The sequence below is a fragment of the Equus przewalskii genome, chromosome 19 (assembly GCF_037783145.1).
Source record: "Equus przewalskii isolate Varuska chromosome 19, EquPr2, whole genome shotgun sequence".
NCBI classification, from domain to species: domain Eukaryota; kingdom Metazoa; phylum Chordata; class Mammalia; order Perissodactyla; family Equidae; genus Equus; species Equus przewalskii.
In genome coordinates, this window is record NC_091849.1 from 16,779,870 (window position 1) to 16,806,869 (window position 27,000).

The 27,000-nt window shown below is 39.0% G+C and overlaps 1 protein-coding gene across 2 annotated transcripts in view; it reads left to right on the plus strand.

Moving 5' to 3' along the window:
* The window catches only part of CAP2 (cyclase associated actin cytoskeleton regulatory protein 2), a 131,691-nt gene that overhangs the window by 99,049 nt on the left and 5,642 nt on the right, over positions 1-27,000 (plus strand). For both annotated transcript variants that reach the window (XM_070584115.1, XM_070584116.1), the window contains exons 7-11: positions 352-457; positions 18,093-18,282; positions 19,311-19,486; positions 20,560-20,683; positions 20,776-20,858. In XM_070584115.1, coding sequence (XP_070440216.1) covers positions 352-457; positions 18,093-18,282; positions 19,311-19,486; positions 20,560-20,683; positions 20,776-20,858 — 679 coding nt within the window. The remainder of the gene's footprint in view (positions 1-351; positions 458-18,092; positions 18,283-19,310; positions 19,487-20,559; positions 20,684-20,775; positions 20,859-27,000) is intronic.

Sequence of the window (27,000 nt, forward strand, 5' to 3'; positions counted from 1 at the left end):
TGAAAGCTGTTTTTCATTTTGCATCAGAAGCAGTTCAGAAAGAAACGGTCTCCTTTCCATGTTCATCTCCCCATTAGAGATGACATGAAGACACGTAGCCCAAATTGGCTTGTTCGGTGGGGTACCCTCTCTGTGGTCCTCTCTTCTCCACTTGGCTGTTCTCGGAGAGACCTGGACCAACATCCTTACACGATTCTTTCTGGAATCAGCTCTTGGTGACTGGACTGGAAAGACAATTGCTCCAGAGTCATCTGGAGTCTTGGTTACTGGATTTCCATGTGCCCCTCAGTCTTTTTTAAATTTTATTTTGGATCCTAACTCCACTCTCTTCCACTCTCTTTTATAACAAAGTGATTTACGCCATGTGGATTGGGTGAAGTCATATTTGAACATTTGGAGTGAGCTTCAAACATACATCAAGGAGCACCACACCACGGGCCTCACTTGGAGCAAAACAGTGAGTACCAAGCCCCCTTCCACCTAGGTAATAAAAGTCCATAAAAATATTCATTCCTGGTAGCCTCGTAATCTCACACTTTAGAATTTACCTCAAGAAAAGCATCAGACAAAATATACATGTAGAAACTGTTTATGAGAATGTCATTTGTCATAGGACTGGAAATGCCTACAATCTGGAAACTGCTTACATGACATACAGAAAGAAAATGGTTGAGTTATTCATGGTAAGAATGCAATGAAACACTCCACAGCCATTAAAAATAACATATAGGATGATTACATAGGAAATGATTTACCAGTCAATGTTAAGTGATAAAGGAGAATGCAGAAGTTTATAAGTACTAGGATGGCATATATATTAAGAAATTGTGTGAGAAAAAGGGAAGGAAACAGGATGGTTTGAAAATAGGTACCATTTTAAGGAAGTGGAGTTATGAATAAACTGTCTTTTTAAATGTTTTTAATTTCTTTTTTGCTGTTTTAAAGTTTATCAAATAATATTTTTGAATATTTGGGTAATCCTAGTGTTATCCTAGACCTAGGATAAAATCTCAGCCTGCATCTGTTCCCACTTGAATTCCCTGTGAGAAGTTGGTCTGACCTTTGACCTCTTCTTCGGCCTCGTCTCTCCCATCTTCCTGTGTCTCCCTGCATCCCAGTACTGCCAGACCACGTGTAAAATTCCGAACACATGCAATGATTAGGTCAAACCAAATCCAATTGTTGTTGTGGCAAAATCTGCAAATCTCATATGGTTTAGACTGTATTGCAATGTCCCGAACATATATTATGCTGTGTGACCTGAGTCCCCTCAGGGAAGCACCCCTCCCTCTGCCCCAAGACTCAGCTCCAACGTTGCCTCTTTAAGAAATTTCCATTGATCTCCAGTGGCTCCCAGTCCCGGTTGGGTGGCTCTCTACGCCTCCTTCATATCTTGAGTATAGCTCAATCATAGTCCTTAGCAGATAGAATTGTAATTTCTTGGTGCTTTTGGGACTCTACTACTCGATTGGAAACTCATCTCTGTCTGCAGTCACCAGCATAGTGCCTGGCACAGAGTAAGTACTCAGTAAATGGTTTGCACTAAATTGTGAGGCAGAGGACTCTTAGAATCTTCCTTGCCCTTTTAAGTCTCTGCACTTCTTATAGAAAGTATTCCCATGGAAACTCCTTTCCATTAGAAATCACTGTTACCTTTGAATGGTCACGGTGGATGGTCTCACTGGAGTAAATGTTGAGAAGACGAAGTGGCGGATTTATGAATTCCATTCAAGGGCAGAACCTTCACTCTGCTGAAAGCTATACTCTAGCACCCAACCCTCGTTCTGAATCTTGATGTCAGTATAGCAGGCTGAATACCAAGGCAGAGTTTGTGATTTTTCAAGGGAGTATGGGACTTCTGCCTTTGTTCCCCAACATGTGTACAAATGTTAAAATTGATTCCTAAAGACTGATGCTTCTTTTTATTTTCTACTTGGCCTATTTTCTGCATAGTACTGAAATGCACAGTGCAAGATACAAGAACTAAGTTGATTATTTTTCTTCACACACAACATTATGATTTCTGAGAAGAGAGCCCATAAACATTTGAAAGGTTTTAATGTGGAAGGGTGTATGTGGATGTAGGTGGATGTTTGTACAGACTAATTGGAATTATTTTTCATAGATTTCCAATGAGATGCTGTTTTGTTATGGATCGGTGTGTTATACAGAGGAATTGTCACGTGTTAGCCATGGAGATAGGTCATCATAGAGAATATAGACTCAACATCGAGAGTCCTTGGATGTCTTATTATTTCATGATAGATAAATGGTAAAGGAGTGAGAATCCATTTGGGGAAAATAATCATGTCAACAAATGCTAGCCTATTAATTCTCTAATGGTGCCTGTGGAAAATGAATAGAAAATTACTTTTAAATGGTTTGAATACCTTTAATGCAATGTACTAAGCTGAGTAATCGTGTTTTGAACATAAAAGAGAAGAATTGATTATTAAGTATAGAAAAATAAATGTAGTTGTTTTCCTTTTTCTAAAGTGAATACTTATCTTTTCATTATGTTCATTGGAAATATGTGCCTTGTGACAATCAATGACTTTCAAACTTTTAAAGGCAACCCATAGTAAGAAATACATTTTATACACACACGCACCCTACTCACAATGCTAAAACAAGTTTCACAAAACAATACTTTCTCTTACCACGTGAAATTCATTCAGATATTTTCTCTTCTATTTCATTTTTTAAATAAAATTCTAGCTGAGACCCACTAGATTGATTTCATGACCCACTAATGGGTCACATCCCACATTTGAAAAACTCATTATAAAACACAAGTGTTCTATTTATACAATATAAATATATATACATTTATATAGAATATAATCCTTAGAGCATACATTGGGCAGCATGGATTGCCATAATAATAATGACAGCTATTATTTATTGAGTACATGTTATGCTATGAGAAATTTCTATTTAAAATAGTAATCATTATAAAGCAAAGCATCTACTTCATTTCTTTAGTGGAAAAGTAGTACGATAAAGTTTTGGCCAGATATTAAAAGTGAGGAATGATTATGGCAAGAAAATGTTGATTCAGAGATAACATCTTATGTACAAAATTTTTTGACAAGCTTTAAGGCACATGCATAGAAATATATTTCCTAATATTTTTGTCCTCTTCTTCTAAGGTTTAGGGGTAGAAAAAAAATGATTACAAAGCATATCATAAAAATTATAGTTTTTAATTTTTAATCTAAATTATTAAAAACTATTTAAAAGATTCCAAAACAGAATCCATAGCATAAATGAAACTAATTTCTCCTCACTTACTATGGTCTGTCGATGTACCAGCAAAATAAATGATAAGCAATTTTAACCAGAATCACAGCATTTTTGTAAGGAGAAAGGAAAAAGCTATTAGAATTGTCTGATCAAATGGCCCTTGGGAAGAAAAAAATAAATAAAAATCATTTATTTGCCCGCTGGTCACAACTATCCCAAAAGTATGTATTTGTAAGATGATAAGGATCACCGAGAATGTGGAGAGATGTCGTGTTAGTGTTCACTGAGACCACAATATTCAGAAATTTTAAGAGACGCATTCCATCTTAATGGACACAGTTGAAAAGCTGAGGCGACTTAACATCTCAAGTATTTTGAGTAACTGTTGTTTTCTTCTATTTTCAAACTGGATTTTGAGATTTGAGCTCTTGGGGGTTTTTAGTGATGGACAACATGCTGCCCTGGACTCAGTTTCTGAGGGTGCGCCACTCTAAGAAATTATCATTCCCCGAGTTAATAGTTGAAACTGAATTTGCCTCCTCCCACCTCCTAACCTTTGTGTTCAGACTGCAGCTGTGACGGGCAACTGTTGCTCCCTTCAGTTGTCACGGCAAAATGTAAAACTTTGAGGCCAGCGATTTTTCAGGACCGTGATTAGAGAGTGGGATCTATGTGTGTGCACAAGTGTGCTGGCGTGGGGGTGGGGGTGCGCTTGGGGGAAAAAGCGGCTGTGGAGTAATCTATCTGGAATTTCTTGTTACATTTACTGTGGTAAAAGGAATCTTCTCGTTTCTGTAAGCTTTTCTTCAACCTGACCGTGAACTAGAAGGACTATACCAGAAACTCTCGCACTTATCAGTTGGTTTAATTATTGGGAATTCTTTCCCATGTTAATTTACATAGTTTCCTCAGTGCCGGGTTTCAAATGCGCTTTGTTGAATAAATTGATCTTTTGGCAGGAACCCAATAGAGACAATGTTGTGTATCATCCCTTGTAGTTGGTCAGATCTGGAATAGTCGTTGGCAGTTCCTGCAAATCAGATAACTAAAGCTGAAAGACTAAGGCCTAATCTTTCCACTTATAATTACTGAAATGACTGATTTTTTTCTATGAATTGTCCAGATCAACATTCAAATTATTATTCTATTCTGTGTGGACCTAGCCAGGAAAAGGTTATGAAAAGAATTCAATGAATAGGATAGAAATGTGGTTGTTTTCTTAACTTTCTGGAATTAAACTTGTTAACATATTTCTGTCCTTTCGTATATCTTTCCGAATTACTTTGCCTTTTGGAACAACGAGGGTATAATTATTTGTGGAATAGAGTAAAACTACACATAGATGGATGTATAGAAAGTCTTATGCAGTGGTGATGTAATTCTTTCTGTTAATAATGTGGATTTAAGAAATCTATCCTATACGCCAATTGTCACGCCTAACCTGCCCTCCAGAAAATGCAGATAGTTGAGAGTGGTTACAAGCACAGACAAAGTGGGGTTTTATTTTTCTCAAAGCGAGACTCTCTATGATCAATCCTTTTCCTCCAGGTGGATATTTCTTTTCAGCCTATTGCTCAATATAAAAGCCAAATGTCCATTAACAGAGCGAAAGTTTAACAGTTTGCTTGTGATCAAATTAAAACTCAGCCAGAGGGTATACTGACTTATAAATAATGTAGACTCTGTAGCATGTCGTTAAATATGTATGTCTTGTAAGTTTTCAAATCTTCTGGCCTCTCTTGATTTTTACAAGCAAAAACTGTTCTCAATCTTTTATATCAAAATTTTCATTTAGAACTTGTGCCAAACTTGTGCCTTCTATTTGTTAATCAAAGCGTTTAAGTAAAGCCTCAGAGGGTGTGTTGGTTGTCTGGATCACAAAGCTCGTTGATCTCCTCTATGGGTCTACAGAGAGTGGTTCTCACCAGTCTGCCTGACCACGGCTGCTTTCAGTCTACTTAATTGCTCCTGGGTTTTTGGCTCCCTTTGGGGGCTTTGGGTAGCCAATTACTTTCATTCTCCTGTGGAAGAGATCCAGAATGCTCAGAGGAGTTAAGAGTGTCATGGACTAAGAAAGGAGCTCCAAATGCACAGATAATGAAGTTGGGTTGGAAATGGCTGTGAGTTCAGCCTGAAAGAGACTACAGTAATTAAACAAACATTGCTTAAGCACCTACGTGCACCAGGTTTCGGGCAAGGTGCAAAGAATACAAAGATGGGTATATGACACAATAGACACAGTTCCTGTCCCCTGAAACTCACATTCTAGCTGAAGAAGACATGAACAATATAACACGATATATAACAAGGTGAGTAATGTGCTAGAGGTAAGCGCAAGGCACGATGCTTGCATTGACCAGGAAAACATGGGAGGAACACCGAGTCCTGTAGTATGGTGTGGTTCTTGGACCAGGAGCAATCTGGGAACTTGTTAGAAATGTACAATCTCAGGCCCCACCCCAGACTTCTTGAGTCAGAACCTGCATTTTTAACAAGATTCCCCCAGGTGATTTATATGCACATTGAAGTTTGAAAAGCACTGCTCTAGTATGTTCAAGTTGGACCAAAGGAGTCCAATTTGAGCAAGCCTCAAGGGAGATCGTTAACTTTTACTCATTCATTTATTTAGTAATTCATTTACTTAATAACTGTTTAGTGGCTACCTACCATGTACAAAGCACACACTAGACATTATATTTATGGCACAGTTTCTGCCATCAAGGAGCAGGTTTTAATTATGATGCAAAAATAAATAACAACAATATGAAGCTCTATTAGCAGGTAAACCTTGCAAATTAGACACCTGGGTGGGTACAGAAGGCAACAAGGAGGTTGACATTTGATTGAGTCTGGAAGCATGAGAACAATTTCGGTGTTCCTTAGGCAGACAGTAAAGGAAGGGGCAATTTCTAGCAGAGAATTCAGCACATGCACGTAGGATGTGAACAAAGTACTTTGAGAGAAAAGCTGGTAGTTTTGCAGAGCTGAACATAGCAAGAGGTGAGGCCAGAAAGGCAAACTGGGGCCAGGTAGTGAAGTCCTTATGTGTTACCTAAGAAGATGGGTCTGTAGTGATGTGCAGGGTTTTTTCCTTCAAGATAGGTTTTTAAGCAGAAAGTTACACACTGTAAATAATAATTTAGCAGTTGTTCATGACAGATGGAAAAGGGAAGCGATTAGAGGCCCTGATACATGTTAGAAGACAAGTGGATGGCTAGGGGAGGGGTCATTAGTATGTGACCTAGAGTGTGACCGTGGCAATGCAAAGAGATGGAGTGGACGCTGAGTTGGAGGACAGAGGAAAGAGAGAGATCAAGTCTAAACAGAAATTTTCCAATCTGGAAGTCTGAGAGAATCATAGTAACATCAATAAAAATAGGGAAATTAACAGGAAGAGCTAATAGAAGGGCAAGAAAAATATTCATGTGAGCTTCCACCATGTTTTTTCACCAGATAGTCACATGAGTAAGGAAAGTATTCACATGAGCTTTCAGCAGGTGCAAGTGAGACGTCCATCTGGATGGAGAGGTGGAGCAGGCAGGTGAAATGCAGGTCTGAAATTCACTGAAAGGGGAGACCTAGAGATGATAGTGGAATAGATGGAAAGATAGAAAAAAGAGAATGTGATGGAGGATAAAACAGATAAAAACTTATTTAGGGAATGGAGTAAATGAGTCAAGGCAACAAAGAAGAGAGAGAAAAGAACTAAAGATTTGAGGGTCCCAAAGCTATAAGAAAGAGACTAGCTATTGCTATCAACTATGACAAGTCAGGGAGAGTAAGGATTGGAAAAAGGCTGCCATCATCCATCTTATTAGTGACCTTTAGAAAACAGTTTCTGGAAGGTTGGAGGTAGATGCAGTTTTATAGAATTAAGGAGTAAGAAGATTTTGTGTAATGATCTCTTAATTGTTTATGGACCAGTTGTCTGATTTGATGGATTATTGCCGATAGGTTCAATTTCTGCCATTTGAAGGTTGGGGATTATTTGTGAATTTTATTTTTACCTGTGCTGTATTTTCAGTAGAATAAATGTAAGTCAACAATAAATGTCTACAATGTCATTCACAGTAGTTTAAAGTTAGCTGTCTTTTGAAGCTCTAAGCTTTTTATATTTGGAACTATTTTTGTCTCATAAATACCTTTGAGTTTTATTGTTAGTTGATAAGAATACATAAATGTTTTTAGAGTATTTAAATCTTTCTCTCCCTAAATCAAAACAGTAGTAGCTTTTAAAACTGCCTAATTTAACGATCAAGATAATTTTATTTGCTAGAACTGTTTCATAACCAAGAACTCAAACTCTCTAAACCTGAGGTCCAGCAAGTTAATATACATTCCTGTTTAAACCATCACCTCAGGAATATTTTAATTAAGGCGTGTTTATTTAAAATTCTTTAATGCGTAATGTTGGAGGCAGTGGGGGAGGGGGGAGGTCCTGTTGCCCCTCTCTCCTCCAGCTCCTCTTAGGAAAGTCAGGAGGTTGTGGTTGAAGGGTGCAGCCAGAGGTGCTCCCCAGAGCAGAGCTGGTGGTGCCTGGACAGGAGGAGACTTTGAGAAAACTCGGCTGTCAGTCCAGCCGAAAGCGGAGTCGCACTGGGCATCCCTGGGTTCTCCTTCACTGCGGAGGTGCCACACCTCTGGGTCCGCCCCCTTAGCCTTTACTCCCCCAGGACTCCCCCACTTCCTAAGACTGGGCCTCCCAGTAATTGTTGCCACTGCTGAGTGGCTTTTTCCGTCTCCCTGTCCCTCCCCACCTCCAGTGAGAAAGGGCAATGGCAGATAAAGCCTTTGGCCCATCCTTTTTAGGATACTAAGTGGTAGCATATCTTTCTTCTTTAAAAGTGAATTTTATCTTTTCAAATGGCCAAAACCCATTGAGACCCTCTCTGGAGAGGGATTAATTCAAATAATACTCTTTCCAGTCAAAAGGAGCAGAGTATAAGGCATGAATGATTATTTGGTGTGTCTGTTTTTGGAAACAGGTCTGAAGGCAATCCTAAAAGAAAGTCATGAAACAAGGTGTGTGGCATCAGAAGGTAATGCTTTGGAAGACAATACTAATGTGGATCTGTAAGTTCTTATGTGACGGCTAACAGTTCAGTTACATTTATTTGTTGTAATGACAACCTTCATGTCCCCTGCTCCTGGGATCCCCTTGCTCTTGCTTTCTTGTGTCAAATCCGGTCCATCCATCCTTCGAAGTCTATTTCAAACCATCTTCTCTCCCAAAGGCCTCTCTGATCCCTGTTTATCACCATGCCCTGCCCCAAGCTGGAAGTTATCCTTTCCCTCCACAGGACTTCTTAAAATCTGTACTTCTTTTGTGATGCTTAACACTTTCTACCTTATAAAGCAGTTACTTAGTCACTTCAGTAAATATTTATGAAGCACCTACCATGTTTCAGGCACTGGGGCACATTACTGGTGACATTAAGATGAATGATGAGTGTCTCTTCAGAGCTCAGCCTTGGGAGATGACCAAACCTGAATTCACAGATAAATAATTACAAAATAACATGAAGTATCATAATAAGGGTGTTTCTAACAGGTCCTTATAATAGAGAAACAGAAAATTTCCTTAGGAGAGCTCCAGAAAACCTACAAAAAGAAGAGACCTTTGAGTTGAGCCTTGAAGGATATGTAAGAGCTTTCTAGATAGTTAATTGGGGAAGAGCCTTCCAAATAAAGGCCCAGCCTGAGCAAGGACACGAAGGCCAAGAGCCAAGTACCTTGTCTGGGAACACCGAGTGTCTTCTGTCTCCTCCGAGGCTGTGAGCTCATTGAAAGGACGATCCTTTTCCCATTCTGCCTGGGATCTGCAGCAGTGACTGATATGCGGCCTTAAACACAGACAATGTCCAAACGCATCTGCTATATTGTAGAGTTTAATTTGTAATCGCATTTCTTCACAAGGAAATTTTGAGTGTTATTCCATTAACTACAGATTGTGTTCGTTGTTCAAGAGCTACATAAATAACATTTCCTTATTTCTTCTATCAAATGATGGTGATGGAAATGGACAACGCATTTTATTACAGACAACGGCATGTTGATCACAAATGCCTCCCTGTATCTGTCCCTTGCCACCCACATGCCCCTAATTCCTAGTTTGGTATAAACTCAGGAAATGCAAGCCAATGTTAGATTAAGCAAAAAGGTTTTCTTAAGAAGGGATGGGGGAAACGTCCAGATTGCCTTCTAAAGATAAAAACAAACCTTTCATAGAATATAACACAGAGCCCAGCCCAGATCACAGTTTGTTGGGCCAGGTGGTAGCCTTGATGCAAGCTTTGCTAATCCCAGACTTAAGCACCAATTAACCTTTCCTGTGGATTTTGGAACTGAAATGGAGGCAAATGTTGCTCTGTCTTAGTGTGCCTCAACTTTTTTCCTAGGTAAATAACGTACCTAATATAGAGCCAAATGGTAATCATCTTTGTAACAGCTATTATTTTGCCTCACCCCCGACCTCTGCCATTTACCAAGTATGGATAATTTGAGAAATATGGTAGTTTATTTATGACCCTAAAATCTGAAAGAAAAACAAAAACTTTCATTCACTGATAGTTCAGATCTAGGCTTTTCTGGCCAGATGAAGTAGTTGTCCAGATAATTCAAGCCACATGTCTGTCTTGGTCTTCATATAACTGTTGGCTATCTATAGTTTGTCTCTTTGATGGGTATCCTCTATCTTTAACTCTGGAAAATTTTCCCGTGGAAGATTTAATTTTATCTTTTCTTTTTTTATGGGAAATTATATTTTCAAGCTGCCGAACCTGGCAGATAAGAAGAGAAGTCAATCTGGAAATCCCAGATTTGGTTCACATGGCAGGACCAAAGCAAGGCCAAACTATTAATTAAGGCTGCTTATCGAGACCATTTATGCAAAATAGCTAGATCACGTGAGTGAATTAGATGGTGTTCCATATTCTGCTGTGAGGGCTTGGTCTGCTTTTATCAAACATTTCTACCTTGGGCATGTAGAACAGAAATCACCCCGTTTTTTTTGAAGGGCCACGTTCAGATATTAAATTAGGAGAACGACAAGCATAAACACCGAAGTTACTGGTTTCCATGAACTAATGTAAACTGCATATGTCATTCCCAGGCTGTTTCCCAATTTAAAGCTGTTTTTATAAAGCAACTTTGGTTCTTGTTCTGTCTTTTTTCATCTACCACCATAGCTTCCAACCCTCCAGGTCATCAGAGACCACAGGAGGTTGGGAGGCATGGGGAAGAGTGAAGCTATCAGAAGTCATTGATGAAACCACAAGATTTAGGTTTTTCACTACCTTCCCTCATGTACTTCAATCTTGAGATCGAGGTGTTTAGAGTCTTGCCTCTGCAGAAAACTCATCAAAATGGGCCCCACGTTTCTGTCATAATTGTAGGACCATCGTTTTATTTCGGCTGCATGTAAGTACCGTTGCACTGGAAATTCACTGGAAATCTGAAATGCCAGTGGTGTTCTGTTACATAGATGAAATAGAAAATATTCCCTAAATTGACTTTTAAAAAATTATTAATAAACATATGCTTAAAATATTAGACCGCCCTTCATTGTAGTATTTTTAACCATTCTGTTTTCTTGCAAAGACCTCCAGAAACTTTGTTTTCATTGGCAGAAGAAGTCTCAAAATTATAGAAAGTGATAAAAATAAGAGAATAGAGACGAAAGTCATAAATTCACTTTGGCTTACACTTAACGTTGTACAGGATGATCATCTGTTAGTTTATGTGCAATCTTTTTTCTTGATTATAGTTGTCTGCCAATAAAAGTGTGATATAAATATGAATGTAAAATTTGCAAGTACTTACCGAAATTGACAAATTTGGAAATGTGTCTTGTTCTTGATCAAAGTACATCTTGCAGAAAATAGAAAGAAATTAGTTTTGACATCTAAAATGTAAACAAACCCTAAACCATGAATTTGTGAAGTATTTTTTGCTGCCGTGAAAACTATGTGTATAAAAAGTGAGTCTTCAGTTCTGAAATTGGTAGTTCTTTCTTTCTTTTTTTTTTTCCTGAGGAAGATTCACCCTGAGCTAACATCTTTTGCAAATCTTCCTCTATTTTGTATGTCGGCTGCCGCCACAGCATGGCCACCAACTAGGGGTGTAGGTCAGTGCCTGGGAACTGAACCTGGGTCGCCAAAACAGAGTGAGCCAACTTAACCACTAGGCCATGAGGCTAGCCCAATAGTTCTTTCTTTTAATCCCTTCCTCCTGTTGTGGTATATGAGAGGTTTATCTTCTTCTTATTTTATGTGCCATGTTACACAAGGTCATTTGAGATTCTTCGTCTTTGGAAAAATTAATAAGCTGCATTTTACAAAAATGTTCAGTTGTGAAACACTGTGAATTCCTGTTGCTGAAGCATGTTTCTGTAAGTGTATTTGTGATTGAAATGGCTTTGTGATATTTAATCTGCTTTTGACGTGTGTAATTGGGCACATGTAAGTTGTCACTGCTACCTGGAGATCATTAACTGTAATCCCGGTGATTAATGGGCCAGGATGGCTCAAAGACAGACAGCTAAAGAGAGGATCTGACCAAGAACCAGAAGACAGCAGTATGTGTGTGTGCACAAAGGAGAGTTGGGACAGTGGCCATGAGGGAAGGACAGGGGGGCAGTAAAACCCATAAACAGTATCACTGCACGTTAGCTGTTTCACTTGTAGGTTTCTCTACGATCTCCACAAATACTTAAAGACAGGTGGCTCAAAATATTACTATCACTAAGCTAGTTTTATAGAAGAAACATCGTAACAAAAGCTCTGTTGTGAGGGACACAATCCACCTGTTCCAAGAGACTGTCACAAGGTATTTTTATTTTCTTGGTCTCTGCTTTCTAAAAAATTAGTTAAAACACAGGCCAGGATATAGGTTGCCTGACCTATTCATAAAGTTGGAGATTAATGTTATCTATACATACATTTCTCCCTTGCTTAAAACCCCTTAGTGTCTCTCCTTATGGGACAGAGACCTACAAAGCATACGATGGCGTGGTCCAGGCCTCAGCCGAATCAGCCCCTTCTCTGGCTGCCCTCACCCCACCCTCCTGAGGAGAGCCAGTCACTTCCTCCTTTGTGCCTCCAGTGTCCCTTGTTCTTGTGACACATGCCACATATCAGAGTGCACCTGCAGTTCCTTACTGGTGCACTTGCCACCCCCCTAGATTATGAACTTCCTAACAAACAGGACGTATGCCTACTTCGTTGTATACCCCGGTCCTTGCAAGGTGGCACTCGGTGAAGGCTTGTCGAATGGACTGACAGATGAGCCCTACTTAGTCTAATTCATTTTCAATTCATCTAGTAAAGAGTTAGGTTCTGTTTGGACCAAATCACTTGCTACCTCTATTGTTGGGTTTGAAAAATCTTAGAATTTAAAATGTGAAATTTCCAAACAATTTAATTATCTGGGACAGAAAATCTTACATACAAAAATTTTCTTTATAGCTGATTTTTTTTTTAACTTGAGCAGCCATGCTTCACTTTTTGCTTAATTTTGCACAAAAACGTAAAACCTCTAAAAGTACCCTATTGGTCATACTTCCTACAAAGTCAACAAAACGCATCCTTGAAGTCATTTTATTTATTTATTTAGGAAGATTAGCCCTGAGCTAACACCGTGCCCATCTTCCTCTACTTTATATGTGGGACACCCACCACAGCATGGCTTGAGAAGCGGTGCCATGTCTGCACCCAGGATCCGAAAGCGGGGAACCCTGGGCCACCGAAGCAGAATGTGGGAACTTAACCGCTGTGCCACCGGCCTGGCCCCCTGAAGTCAGTTTTGTAGATTACTTAGATCCAAAACTAGACTGTATCAGAATTAACTGGACAACTAAGGCAACTGGGTTTGTCATGGAAGCTAGAAGTGGGTTGTTAATTACATACGTAGTTGCCACCAACAAAGCAAGGTGGATATTTCATTTAAGAACTAAAAGTAGTTTTCCTTTCAGAATAAAATCTAAATTCTAAAGTAATAAAATGATTAGTAATTATTTCAAATAACAAAAAAAATTTTGATGCACATTAGTATGTAATTATATGTAAAATAGTTATATAATTGTGTATATATAGTATATACAACCAAAACATTACAAGCTTTCCACATGCCGCATACAATGGTTTCATTATTTTATAGTTATAATTCATGTATTTAAAATCAAAGGAGGCAGCCGTACCCAGGACAGTTGAAATTAACTTAGAGAAAGGGATTTGCAGGCTTTTAAAAAAGTCTTTTTGTGCCCCCCTAAAAAAGTATATAATCAAACATCTGCTCCCAAAATTAATCTTAATTGAGCTTTCAAAAGCAGCGTTTTTAGGTTTTGTGCCGTGGTCTTGCAACGTAAGTGAACTTTTGCACTCCTAATATGGACATTTAAAATCACGTGTGCTGCTTTTCTTGTTTTTAAGTTGTAAGCCACTGTTACAATGACCTTAATGAAATTTATTGTTCAGTTGTTCCCAGTCCGGGTCTCTAAGGTACTTGAGACTCATTTCATCAACATGACAAAGTAGGACTTTAAAAAAGCATTTGTGTGGGGGGTCATTGGTGCTTAACCAAGGTGAAGTCTTTCTCCCTTCAGGTTCCTCTATTTCAGTCTTCACCTTGACTTTCCGGCGATGTGACCTTGTGCAAGTCCCATGATATCCTAATCCTGTAGCTTCTGAGCTTTTAGATGTATAATTCTACACTGTAGAAATAAAATTAATTGCCAAGGTCAAACGCACTATAAAGAATGTTTTTCTGTTAAGAAAGGGGTTCTTTTAGAAAGACCAGAAATATTCGGATAATTTGCAAGTAAATGGCATTAATTTATTAAATGTCTTTGTTTCATTCTGCTTCTGTAGATCTGACTCCTTAGCCTCTGCTAGGAGAAATGAATGTAGTCTGTAAGCTAATTAAATGCTATCCTCTGTGACTTTCTCAGGACCCTCTCAGGTTCCTGGAGCAGGTATGTTGGCTCAGAGGCTCTTCCCAGCCCTGGTTCCCAGCGCCTCCCAGACAAGTATGCCCATCTCGGAGCTATCCTTCTCCATCGCTACACTGACCCAACTCAGAACGTGAACTCTGCCAAATCTGCCCTCTTCTGGGCTTCCTTTCTCCTCTTAGCTCCACTTCCCACAGGGCCTCTCTCCCACTGAGAATAAGAAGTGGTGGATCAGTCAACAGGCAGCTGAGGTTATATGCCCTGATCGGATCCGCTGCTTTTCATTCAGTCTAGACAACCTCGTGCATTCCCTCTGCCATGAGACTTTATCTCAAAAGGAAATCCCACCAAGAGAAAATGGCCTTAAATTTCCAGTCCCCAGGAGGGGGTTCAGGACCCCATCTCAGAACAACTTGAGCGCTAAGCAGGGAAACAAGATTTAGGTGCAAGTACTGTATTCCTGGAACCGCTGGGTACTCAGGAAAAATGTATATGACAAATTTCTAGAGCCAAGGCACAGAGTCACAACAAACCAGTGTCAAAGGTGATTTGCTGCTGAGATGCCAGCGTTAACACCTAAGACTTCTTCTATCACCATAGGATCAAGCCTGGCTCAACAGTTGGCTGTAGGAGCTCAGTCAGCTGCTAAGGCATAGAGGGATGGATCTACAAACTAAGCCAGTTATTACATGACCTCCCAATACTTCAGTCATGTATATTCAAGCCAGAGGCCCAAGAGCAACACTACATATGTGTTGAAGTAGACCACACCTCTGGTTCTTTCATTTGACTAGTGATTAGTAAAAAAAAAAGTCTGAATTTAGTGTAAAGGATTTCCCTGAAGAAGGCTTTGGTTTTTTAAGTAATTTTTTATTCAGATATAATTGACATATAACATATTAGTTTCAGGTGTACAACATAGTGATTCGATATTTGTATATATTGTGAAATGATTGCCACAATAAGTCTAGTTAACATTTGTCACCACGTGCAGTTACAAATTTTTTTTCTTCTAATGATAATGTTTAAGATCTACTTTCTTAGCAACTTTCAAATATACAATACAATATTAACTATAGTCACCATGCCGTACGTTACAGCCCCAGGACTTGTTTATTTTGTAACTGGAAGTTTGTACCTTTGGACCCACTTCACTCATTTTGCCTACCTCCACCTCCCACCTCTGGCAACCACCAATCTTGAAGAAGCGTTTAGGATCAAGCAGATATATGCTTGAATTATGTCTCTGCCATTTACTGGCCATTTAATATTGGGTCAGCCTTTCTGATGTCCTGCTTTATGTTCTGTTAAAGAGGGATTTCAATGTATTCCTAGTAATATTGTGATAACTCAGATCGGTCTCAGCACATACCATAGAGGAGTTGTTCCCAAACTTGTCTGCACGTTGGAATCACGTAGGGAGCTTCAAAAAATACAGATGCCTGTGTCCTACCTCCCCAGAGAGCGTTTTTGTGACATGGCCTGGGCGTTGGAATTTCTAACGGATCCCCAGATCATTCTAGTGTTCAGCCAAGTTTGGGAACCCTGGGCATAGAGCCTGTCCTATAGGGAGCATTGAATATGTTTTCCCTGAATGGAAACAATGACTGGAACATGCTAGACTTTCCAGAATTCTTGGCTCCCTTTCCTTCCCTGACCATCTCCTCTCTGTTTTTATTGGGATGCCTGAAGACTTTAGTGTTGGGCTGTAATTCTGTCACTGTGGCTGCCACTCATGGCCAGGCACATGTGAGAATGCAGAAAGTTCTGGTCTCATGTGCTGTAGTATCCTGCAGCAGGAGAAGAGGAGAAAGAGGCAGAGAGAAGTTGGTGCTGCAAGGGGCAGCCCACAGAGATCCCGGTAAGGGAATGTCTAATGAGTTTGCTTTCGAGTGCACTGTATACAGTAAAGCCCCTGAATGCTAATTGTACAGTAACCGTGGAAACCAGAGCCTAGTGTTATGCTCTCGCTGGGGCTGATACAGGAACGAGCCAGAACTTACAAAGGATAAGTCCAAGGCAGATTTTCAGCTGGTCCTGAGTTCTCTTATTTTTTGGCTTTTGTAGTCAACATCTGTTGCAGTAAATCCTTTGTTTGGTGTTCCTGGGTCAGCCATCCAAATGTATCAAAGTTCCAAAAAGTTGAATATGTGACTTATTGGTTTCAGTGTCCTCTAAAGGCTCTTGGAGAGAGGCTCTGAATTCTGAGAGCGAGGGAACCAACTAAGACATTCTAAAATTTGGAGGCCAGTATCGTCTCCTCTTTCTACAAAATAGGAGGATAAAGCTGCAGTGTTTCGGACGTGGAGGAGGGGTCTGTCCCTTCACTGACTATGTGAGTTATTACGTGCTTATGAGTAGTAATACTTCGTGGCTCTCAGTGTCTGGAACTAAGGACTGGAATACTGTTTGATGCGCAAAGCTTATGTTATATTATGATTCAAAGCAAATTCTCAAATTTCACTCCAGTAACATAATTGAAAACATTTAAGATACTGGAAAAAGAAAAATTGATCAGTCTCAAGAACTGTGCAGTTATTTTCTCCTTGACCTGAGACTCCTGATGGAGTTAAGCTGCTCTTTCTTAAAAACACAAAACCATCCCAAGTTATATCTTCAGGAGACGAGACCTCCAGCCTGCTCAGTTTTTAAGACATGCATTCTGAATGAGAGAAGAATCTTTTGTTTTCAGGGTAATTCTACACTTAAAAGGATTACGTAAGTCCTTTGAAAATAGTGTGGTGTTTTTTTTTCAACTGAAAACTACCACAGATTAAAACTTCCTGACCCTTTGTAATACTGAGTTGTTTATGAAAATAAGGATATGCTGTCTTTGTTCATATTTAGCACTTATGTGATGTTTTGCATTTTCTATTTGATATGGAAAATATACTAGCCTAAGCCACATTTCCATTACTCTCAAATTTTTAAGTTTCCTGGCTATTATGTTAAATGAAGTAGCTTATAATTCCTTCTCATAGGTATCCAGTTCTACTTCAGGGTTTAAAAGTAAAATGGTATATAACCTAAGTTTATTGTACATGTGTGTTTCTATCCTACTAGTTTTAAGCTCTGTGAGAACTTCATCTATGGGGTCCTCTCCAAACATTAAAACAAATCCCCCTCTTCTCTAACACCTTTTACTGCCATTTGAATCTCTTGCAACTTCATATGCACTTCACGTAGCAGACAAAAAAAAAAATAAGCATAGATCATGCTCAAGAAAAATCCAATTTTTGGTTGGTTCGCTAACAATCAGCATTAGATGAACCAAACCATCAGTTGGGTCCTGGATCCTTATCACCTTCGCGTTTGACGGGCATCCAGATCAAATATGGTCCTTGCTTGGGGGTCAGTTTGAGGCATACTTCCTTGAAAAATGAGTTCCAAAGGTTTCAGTATGTCTTTCTTTAGCTTCTCAAAAAGGCTCAAAAACATCTAGTAGCCACTCAGTATTTTTCACCACTCTCTGTCTCTGTTGGTGGTTATAATTCCCAGCGTCCCAAAAAAGTGAATCCTGTTATCATTTGGACCACATTTTTCTTATGATTCTCAACTGCCTAAGGCCTGGTTTCATTCAAATGCTGAGCTTTGAACATGAACCTGTGAATATGGCTTTGTTTGCCTCTGAGTTGGCAGTGTGAATCCTGGACATGCAGTTTCTACTGAAAAGGCTGGACAGCTAAGTCATGCTCCATTCCCAAGGTGACTCCCCCCCACCCCAGGTCCCAGGTCCTCCCAAACAGATTCGTGATGCACAAGTGTGCCTCCTGGGTGCCCTTTGTGAGTCTTGAATCTCACTCCCTCATTGACAACAGGTTCTCAGTAACATGGACAAAATCCTAGCTCTTGGCAAGGGCACCGTCTTAATGCAATGCTTTCCATCTTCTCTCTCCCACAGGGTCCAGTAGCATCAACTGCATCAGCATTGTCTGTCCTCTCCCCTGGGCCTGGCCTTCCTCCACCCCCACCTCCTCCACCTCCTCCAGGGCCACCTCCACTTTTTGAGAATGAAGGCAGAAAAGAGCAGTCCTCTCCTTCACGCTCAGCTTTATTTGCCCAACTTAACCAAGGAGCAGCGATTACAAAAGGTGAGAAAACCAGACCTTGAAGGTGTCTCCCTCCGGCTCTGGGCACGCAGATCCCCAGAGCCCACAGTGATGGATGCATCATTCCATCCCAGTCCCCAACACACAGGGAGCTGCTCTTGGGATGACAGAAGCCTGCAGCGTTCTTCATCCTGAGATAGATGGGCTCAGTGGGCCATAGTGTGGACCAGAAAGAACTCAGATACATTGGGTTCTAAATGGACCACTGCACTGCATCACCACTTCAGCCTCGGATGCTGCAGCAACACCTACAACCAAGGCGTCAAGATCGAGTGAAATAAAAATGACAAAAAACAGCACCTCTGTTCTCAAGCAGTGTGCAGGCTTGTCAAAGAATTTTATCATGGAACTACCTTTGTCCTCACAGTGAACAGTTAATTTAAAAAAAATACAATATTTAAAATATATCAGGATCAGGGGCACATGCATTCTAAACAATAAAATCATGTTGCCCAAAACTTTATGCAAATGTATTTTTGCTTTGCATGAATAATAGGAATTGTGGTAGAAGTGTCCCTATGCACTGGGCTGGGAGCTAAGAACCCAAAATTCTAACTTGTTTTCTGGCTCCAACCAGCTGCACTGTCTCCTCATCTGCCAATGAGGGAATGGACTCATAACCCTAAAGTCAATTCCATGCTCTGACATATACTTACTGGGGTGCCCTAACCTTTTAGGCTATGTCTGGCGAATGATTTAGCCGTGAGAGAAGTAAATCATATGATCCTTCGTGGTAAGATGGTTTGCTTTTTGCAGAATTTTTATCTATCATCTTATCTCCTTAAAGAAGAGGTTCCTCCAATTAAAAAATACTTACAATGCTTCTCTTAACTCTAAATTTAATGCAGAGTCTCAGACTCTGCATATTAACCTTGAGAAAACACTAGGCTGCTTTGAAAACAGAATTATCAAAACTTCTTGTGCTGTTTACATCGTGTTGATCTAAGAAGCGAGGGACATTTCTCTTTGCATAAAATATAAAGAAATGTGTCTGTGTATTACCTTCCCAGGGCTCCGGCATGTCAGAGATGACCAGAAGACATACAAGAATCCCAGCCTACGGGCTCAAGGAGGACAAACTCCATCTCCAACCAAAAGCCACGCTCCAGGCCCCAAGTCTCCCCAGTCTCCTCCTCCTCAGAAACATGCTCCTGTGTTCGAGTTGGAAGGAAAGAAATGGAGAGTGGTGAGTGAAGCCCTTGTACCTTTATTCCTGACATGGTCCCATGGAAGGACCAATGGCTGAACCGTTTACCGAGGTCTTAAGGATTTCTAAGTGAAATGACAGAGGCAGAAGCCACTGGCTAAAACAGAAACTGGGGCATTTCTGAATGCTTCCCTAAACATTTTTGGTTTTTGTTATTTCTCATGCACTCTTTTCTTCAACTTAGAAATTTTTTTTTCGTTGAGGTAAAATACATATAACATGAAATTTACCATCTCACCATTCAAGTGTACAGTTCAGTGACATTAAGTACATTCACATTCTTTGCAACCAGCACCACCATCCATCCAGAGAGCTCTTTTCTTCTTGTAAAATGGAAACTCTGTACCCCTTAAACAACAACTCCCCATTCCCTCCCCACCTCAGCCCCCGGCAACCACCATTCTACTTTCTGCCTCTCTGAATTTGACAGCCCTTTGTTTTCATCTGTGCCCCATTCTGATCTGCTGCAGGGTGTTTCCTTCTATCCCACTCATGGAGGCACTGATACAAGCTACCACTTCCCCCCCCACTTTCACCATTGTGTGAGCAGGACAGAGACACTTTGAATGTGGATGGAAGCTGGTGCCCCCCGCCAATCCAGGCGCTTCGCTAAAGATGGAGGGCCAAATTCCCCGGAAGGGTTGTCATGGTCTGAAATGACACTGGGACTTACACCACTGTTGTGACCCTTACTAGCCTATTTGCCTAACTCCTACTTGACACCGCAGATTTTGCTGCAGTACCAAGTCTGGACTCAGCATCCAGACTCAATAAAACGCTCTCACATCCCTGCTTCAGCCCCCACCCGCTGGCCAGGGGGCCTGATACCTGACTCTTTGCAAATTGACCCTCTTCCAAGTAGTGGTTCCATCCATTTCTAATGACAAAGTAAGACCTGTATTTTAGTCTGTGAGAAAATGGTTTCTGAAAGAAAAGACATATTGAAAAGCTATAATTAATGAATGCTGAACTCCGTAGTAATTTCAGTAGGCAATGGATTCAATTTATCTGCACATCCTTATGTTTAATATTTGCCTATGTTTTCATTTTAGGAGTATCAAGAAGACAGGAATGACCTTGTGATTCCACAGACTGAACTGAAACAAGTGGCTTACATTTTCAATTGCAACAAGTCTACTCTACAGATGAAAGGGAAAATAAATTCTATTATAATCGGTAGGGCAGAACTATGGCTCTGTAGTTACTATCATAAGTTGCTCTGTATAAACATGCTATGTGTATTTAGTGGAGTTGTTTTCTCCCCCCAGACAACTGTAAGAAGTTTGGCCTCGTGTTTGACAATGTGGTAGGCATTGTGGAAGTGATCAACTCCAAGGACATTCAAATGCAGGTAAGTGGCCCTTTCAGTCATGCTTTGCCCCCGCTATGGCTTGGCACAGACCATCCTCTCTGCCTGCAAGGGCCCTCCGTGTCTCCTTGGAACCTCCTATTCCCTTTCCCTCTAGACACAGCTCTGTCATCAGCTGTTCTTTGAAGCCCTATCTTCTTCTTAGACAATGTTAATTCCTCCTTTTCAATCTCTTATAACACATCCTATCTTGTACTGCAATGACTGGTTTACCATCTCTATTTCAAGAACAGCTAATGAATCTTTACATCAAGAACAGCTAATTAACCTTTACAGCCCCAGAAATGTTCGCTGTATCTGCACACAGTAGGTGTCCAGTGAATGTTTGATGAGTGACTGATTCGAATGAATTGACTAATGAATAAACAAAAATACTAAGAGAGTCTCGTGGCATAATAGTACCGTGCCGAAGAGAAATTTTTTTCCTTGGGAAAAATTGGTTCTGGGTAAGGAGGAGGAGAAGTTTTTCTGAGGAGTCAATGAGATAATCAGACTAAGAAACTGGAAAGAAGGATTGGAAGGAAATCTGCATTCCTCTAGAAATTTTGACTTAGCCCAATGGGATTTTATAATACGCCAAAAGCTAAAGAGCTTCTTACTTTTAGCCAACTATAACTTCTATCTTTCATTACACTCTTTTCATATTATTAATTACCCCTTATTATTTGATGTTCCCTAATGGCGTTTGTTAAAATTGGATTCTGGTTTTATAGAGCTTTCTCTTGTTTTACTGGGCTTTTTACCACTGCCACTTTTAGTTAGAGTACACTCAACTGCACTTTTTACATTTCACTAATTGCCATTTAAGAAGTTGGTTTTGTGTGTGTCCCTTTAATGGAAAGAGCCCTGAATTGGGCACCATGAGACCTGGGCACCAGCACCAGCTCTGCCCTCACCCACTCTGTGCCCCTGGGTGATTCACTTCATCTCTGACTCCAAGTTCCTTGCCCTGAAACACAAGGCTAAGCTAAGGAATTTTAAGTTCTCTCCAGACCAAATTTTAAATATTCTTGCCACATAGCTTGGATGGATACATTGATTTCTTTCACTTTCCAGTTCCCTATATTCTTTTCAATGCCTCTGTGTCTATCCCCATCCCCTAACCATTCTGCTTCCATTCCTTTGTAAATTTCATTCCTTGATAGAAAATCATTTAGAAGAAAGCAACCAAACAATCCCCCACAGACATATAGCGTATTGTCACCTTCACTGTGTAAACAGGGAAATTTGACTATCCTTGGGTCACACTTCAGATTCCAAAACGTGGGTTATTTGCCCAAGACCACGTAGCATTTAGCACTCATATTTTTCATTCATATATTTGCCAAATATTTATTGAACATCTCTGATATGCCAGGTACTGCTCTCAGCACTAAAAATGCAGAGAGCAAATGAGACAAAAATCCTTGTTCTCATGAAGTTTACATTCTGATAACACTATCTCCCAATTTGTATTTCTGTTAACCACATTTATCCATTTAATAACACTGCCTCTCCCAAAGTATTACACATGAAAATTTTAAGGAAATCATTCATGTCAGAGAAAGTTCAATTCCTCAAGGACAAGTATGGTTCATAGAAACCTAATAATGAGTCCACAATTTCTGAAGAACTGTTTTGCGTGGTGGAAGTTCCTATGTAAAGAGCCAGGCTTTCTCACTTCACATTATTTTCAACCAAAACAAACAAACCAGAAATAATATTCTTTAGCAGAGATGAGAGTACATAGTTAGCCAGTTGAAAAGTATCTTGGAAATAATCTAATCTAACATCCCCCCTCTTCATTTTAGAGGGCTTATTTCAAGCTTTTATTCTTACAGAAATGGGATGGGTGGCAATGATGATACCATATATAAGGAGTTAGCATTATTTTTTTAATGTAAATACATCAGGTTCAAAGTAAAAAACCAAATGAATTAAATAGAAAACATGAAACTATAAGAAAGTGGAGAAAACAGTTCTAAATATTCATCAAATTTCTGGAGGGAGAAAAAGATCGAAATTGAGAATAGAAGAAATTACCAAAAAAGATAGACAGATATGTCTACTTAAAAATTTTAAACTTCTGAATTCGATACAATGTAACTATGTACTTTGTTACAGTGTACTATGCGACCATTTTAAAAAGTGACCTAGAAAGACCATGATATCTTGTTAAAAGAAAACACTTTTATACCATTATGTCAAGAATGATTTCATTTTTCTAAATACACATACATACATATATACACAGATAATATCCATGTCTGATAATCCTAGAAAAAAAGTCACAGAAGATATACTACATTCTGTAACCAAATTAAGGGTATCTATCAAACTCTTATAGCAAAAATCATACTTCATTTAAAACTTTAGAATTTCCATTAAAGTCAGAATCAAGAAAAGAATTCCTTCTATCATTACTTCCATTCAGTAATGCGTTAAAGGTTGTAACCTATGCAATAAGACAAGAAAAATAATTGAGAAATATAAAATTGGAAAAGGAAGAGACAAAAATGTCCTTATTTGCCAACAAAATGATTGCCTTTACATAAGCCCAAGAGATTCAAGAAACTACAAAACTATAGGAATATTCAGCAAGATGATTGGGTATAGTATCAACATGCAAAATCAATACCATTTCTTTACACCACAAATAAATATTAGAAAATAAGATTAAAATAGCAAAAGAAAAAAAAACTATAAGGTACCTAGGAAAAAATTAAACAGCAGAAATATAAGATATTCAAAAAAAATACAAAAGAAATGTAAATAAATGTACAGAAAGATATCAATATCAATTGTCCCATTTAATCTACAAATTCAAAGAAATTCAGCTCAAAATCTTAACAGGGTCCTTACTATAAAATGGTCTTAAAACTCAGTTGGAAGAAAAATGGACAAAAGTAGCTAAAACAGTTTTAAAGATGAACAATAAGGGACCTGCATACCAGATAGTAAGAGTCATTGTAAACTGTTATATTGTTGGAGGGATACAAAAATGAACCAATGAAACAGAATAGTAAGCCCTGAAATAGATGAATGCATACATGGAGACATATTTTGGGGCAATCCATATTGGAAAAAAAAACTACTGAATTCCTACCTCACACCATACATGAAAGTAAAGTCCTAATTGCGAAAAGAAATGTTTTTGAACTTTGAGAATAAAATGCAGAGGAAAATCTTCATGTCCTCAGAGTAGGAAAGAAATTAATTAGGGTCAAAAAACACAAAGAAAAGCACTGATGAATCTAACCATATTAAAATTAAAATTATATATTCAACAGAAGACATCATATACAAAGGTGAAAGACAAACCATGGACTGAAGAAAGATACTTGCAACACAGATAGTCAAAAAGGATTTGTAACTAGAAGTTATAAAGAACTTAACATAAGTCAATAAGGAAAAGACTAACAACCCAGTAGCAAAATGGGCAAAGAATGTTAAGGCAATTCAGAGAAGGACAAACTGAAGTGTTTGATAAGTATGTGAACATATGTATAATCTACCTCATAAAAGTAGAAGTGTAAAGTAATACTACAATTAGATATATCTTTTCACACTCATCAGTTTTGCATTCAGGCTGTCCTTACTTTGCAAGGAGCCCATTAACTGAAACTCAGGCATATCAGAACTGTGCAACTTGAGGACTGCCTGCATATTAAAAAGTCTGATAGTACAAGGATTGTGAAGGAAGTGGAATAATGGGAACCCTGATATATCAATGTCAGGAGAGTAAAGCTGTTACACTCACTGTGCAGAGCAAATTGGCACCATCTAATAAAGACATTCACAGCCTACGCTAAAGCAGCTCTTGTACATATGTCGACGAGACGTGTAAAAAGTGTTTATTGCAGTATCATTCATAATGGCAATGAAAACAAAAGCAATTTAAATGACCACCAACTGGTAAATGAATAAATAAATCCACCTAGTAGAATACCGTACAGTTGTTTAGATGAATGAACTACGGTTACATGTATAAATATAGGTAAATCTCAAAAGCAGCATTGAGCAATAAAGGCAGGTGATAGAACGGCAGGCACTGTATAATGTGTCCCTGTAGCTAAAGAGTAAAAACGTGGAGAACAATATGCACGTGTTAAATATACTTATGAGGGCTCAAGGTCACCTCACCCAAGGGACAGACTTGGTGTGAATGATAAACAAAAAATTCAGAAGAGTAGTTACATCTGGGGAGCGAAGAAGGGTGGTGAAAGAGATGTCGGATGGTATAGAGGGGGCTTCAACTATATTGTAAGATGATAGTCCCAAAAAACAAGGCAAATAAGCCAAAATGTTAAGCTCTGATAAAGCTGTTTAACAGACATATACGTATTTATGTATTTGTTATATTACTCTTTGTATGCCTCTATGTTTGGAGTATATCATAATTTTTTAAGGCTGTGGGCATGCATTCTAAAAATAATCTGGAAGGATAAACCGTGGCTGTCTGTCCAAGAGGGACAGAAACTTGGCAGCGTGGTTCAGAAACAAGAGAGAGACATTTCACTGAATACTTCTTGAACTTTTGGATGTTCAAACCAAGTGAATGTCATTACCTATTTAAAACGTTTAATAAATTATTTTAAAAGGGCCTGGACACAATAGAGACAGAAAGCAGGTTAGTGGCTGCCTGGGGGTGAGGACAGGGCTTGACTGTAAACAGGCATTAGGGATCTTTTGGGGATGATGGAAATATTCTAAAACCAAATTGAAGTGATGGTTGCACAACTCTATAAATTTACTAAATATCATTAAATCGTACGCTTAAAATAGGTAAATTTTACGTTTGCAGATTTTACCTCAATAATGCTGTTAAAAAGATTGAAAGGAAAAAAAGGGCGTGGACCAAAGTTCATATGATTTGGTCCAATAATTATGTTTTTAGCAAAGTATCCAAGAAAATGGTACAAATTATGGGGAAGAGAAGAGATGAAGATATTCCATGGAAATTTTTAAAAATTTTATAAAGAAATAAATTCATGAAAAACAAAACTAATACAGAAACATGAATTAAATGCTAAGCCATTGGCCTGGGTAAGGTCACGTATCACCTGTCACTCAGCAGAGGAGTACATTTTGTCCCAGTTCTGCTGATAAGAAAGAATCTCTGTTTTCAAAGTGGTCACAGGCTACCAGGGAAAAAAGGCATGTATATAATCTACTTTAATGTAGTACTAACCAAAACGGTAGGGCATGATAATTCTTACAAAATCAGGGCTATTTTTTAAATTCTGCTATTGCTTTTTCAGATTTTTGGATACATAGGGCATGTCAATATTGTTAACGTAATATAGCAATACATAAATATAAATAAAATGTATTAGCATAGTGTGCTTGCCTCATGTGCTTCCACTCTGTCTCCTAAACGAATCACCTGAGACTCAGTGACAATTTACTCCTTTCCTTGCCTTGCCTGGATATTTATACAGTTCTGATTAGTATGTAAACGCTCTTCATCATTATAAAATAAACAAATCTAGATTGCCAAAACATTACTGCTGACACATTACTGCCAACACATCTTTGAAACATGCATTTATGTCTTACTATTTTATTTTATTTATGGCAACGCCCTGTGCTTACCTGACCTTGAACTACCTCTGCCTTCTTTGTTTTTACTGGGGCTCATTTCCAACTCGGTGTCCAGTTTCTATGGAGAGAGGAGAAAACAGAGAAGTGTAGTGACCTGGCAGGACTGCCCCTGAGGAATTCTTTACATCACCTGCACCGTCAACAGGAGTTGCTCCTTTGGTTTGCAATCCAGTCTTTTCTTCAGGGTGAAAGAGGAGATGTCTTTATCGCTTCAATTACCGTTACAAGAAAAGTTATAGAGTAATATGGTCACTGGGGGAACAGTCTGCCCCTATAGAGATTTTGGGGGGTTGTCTGAAAACTGACAGTTAAAAGAGAAATTTAAAACTGATCAGAAGTTTTATAGCACTTTGATATTTGTAAACAATCCAAAGAGTGACCTCCTCTGGTCTGTGGTCCTGTTTACCTATACAATGAGTGGCCTGAACCAGGTCTCCAGTTTTGGCTCCTGAAATTAATACATTTCAAAATACCTAGACATTCATTATCTCATTTAAGCTTCACATTCAGCCAGTGAGACTTTTATCCAGCAAAGGACTTA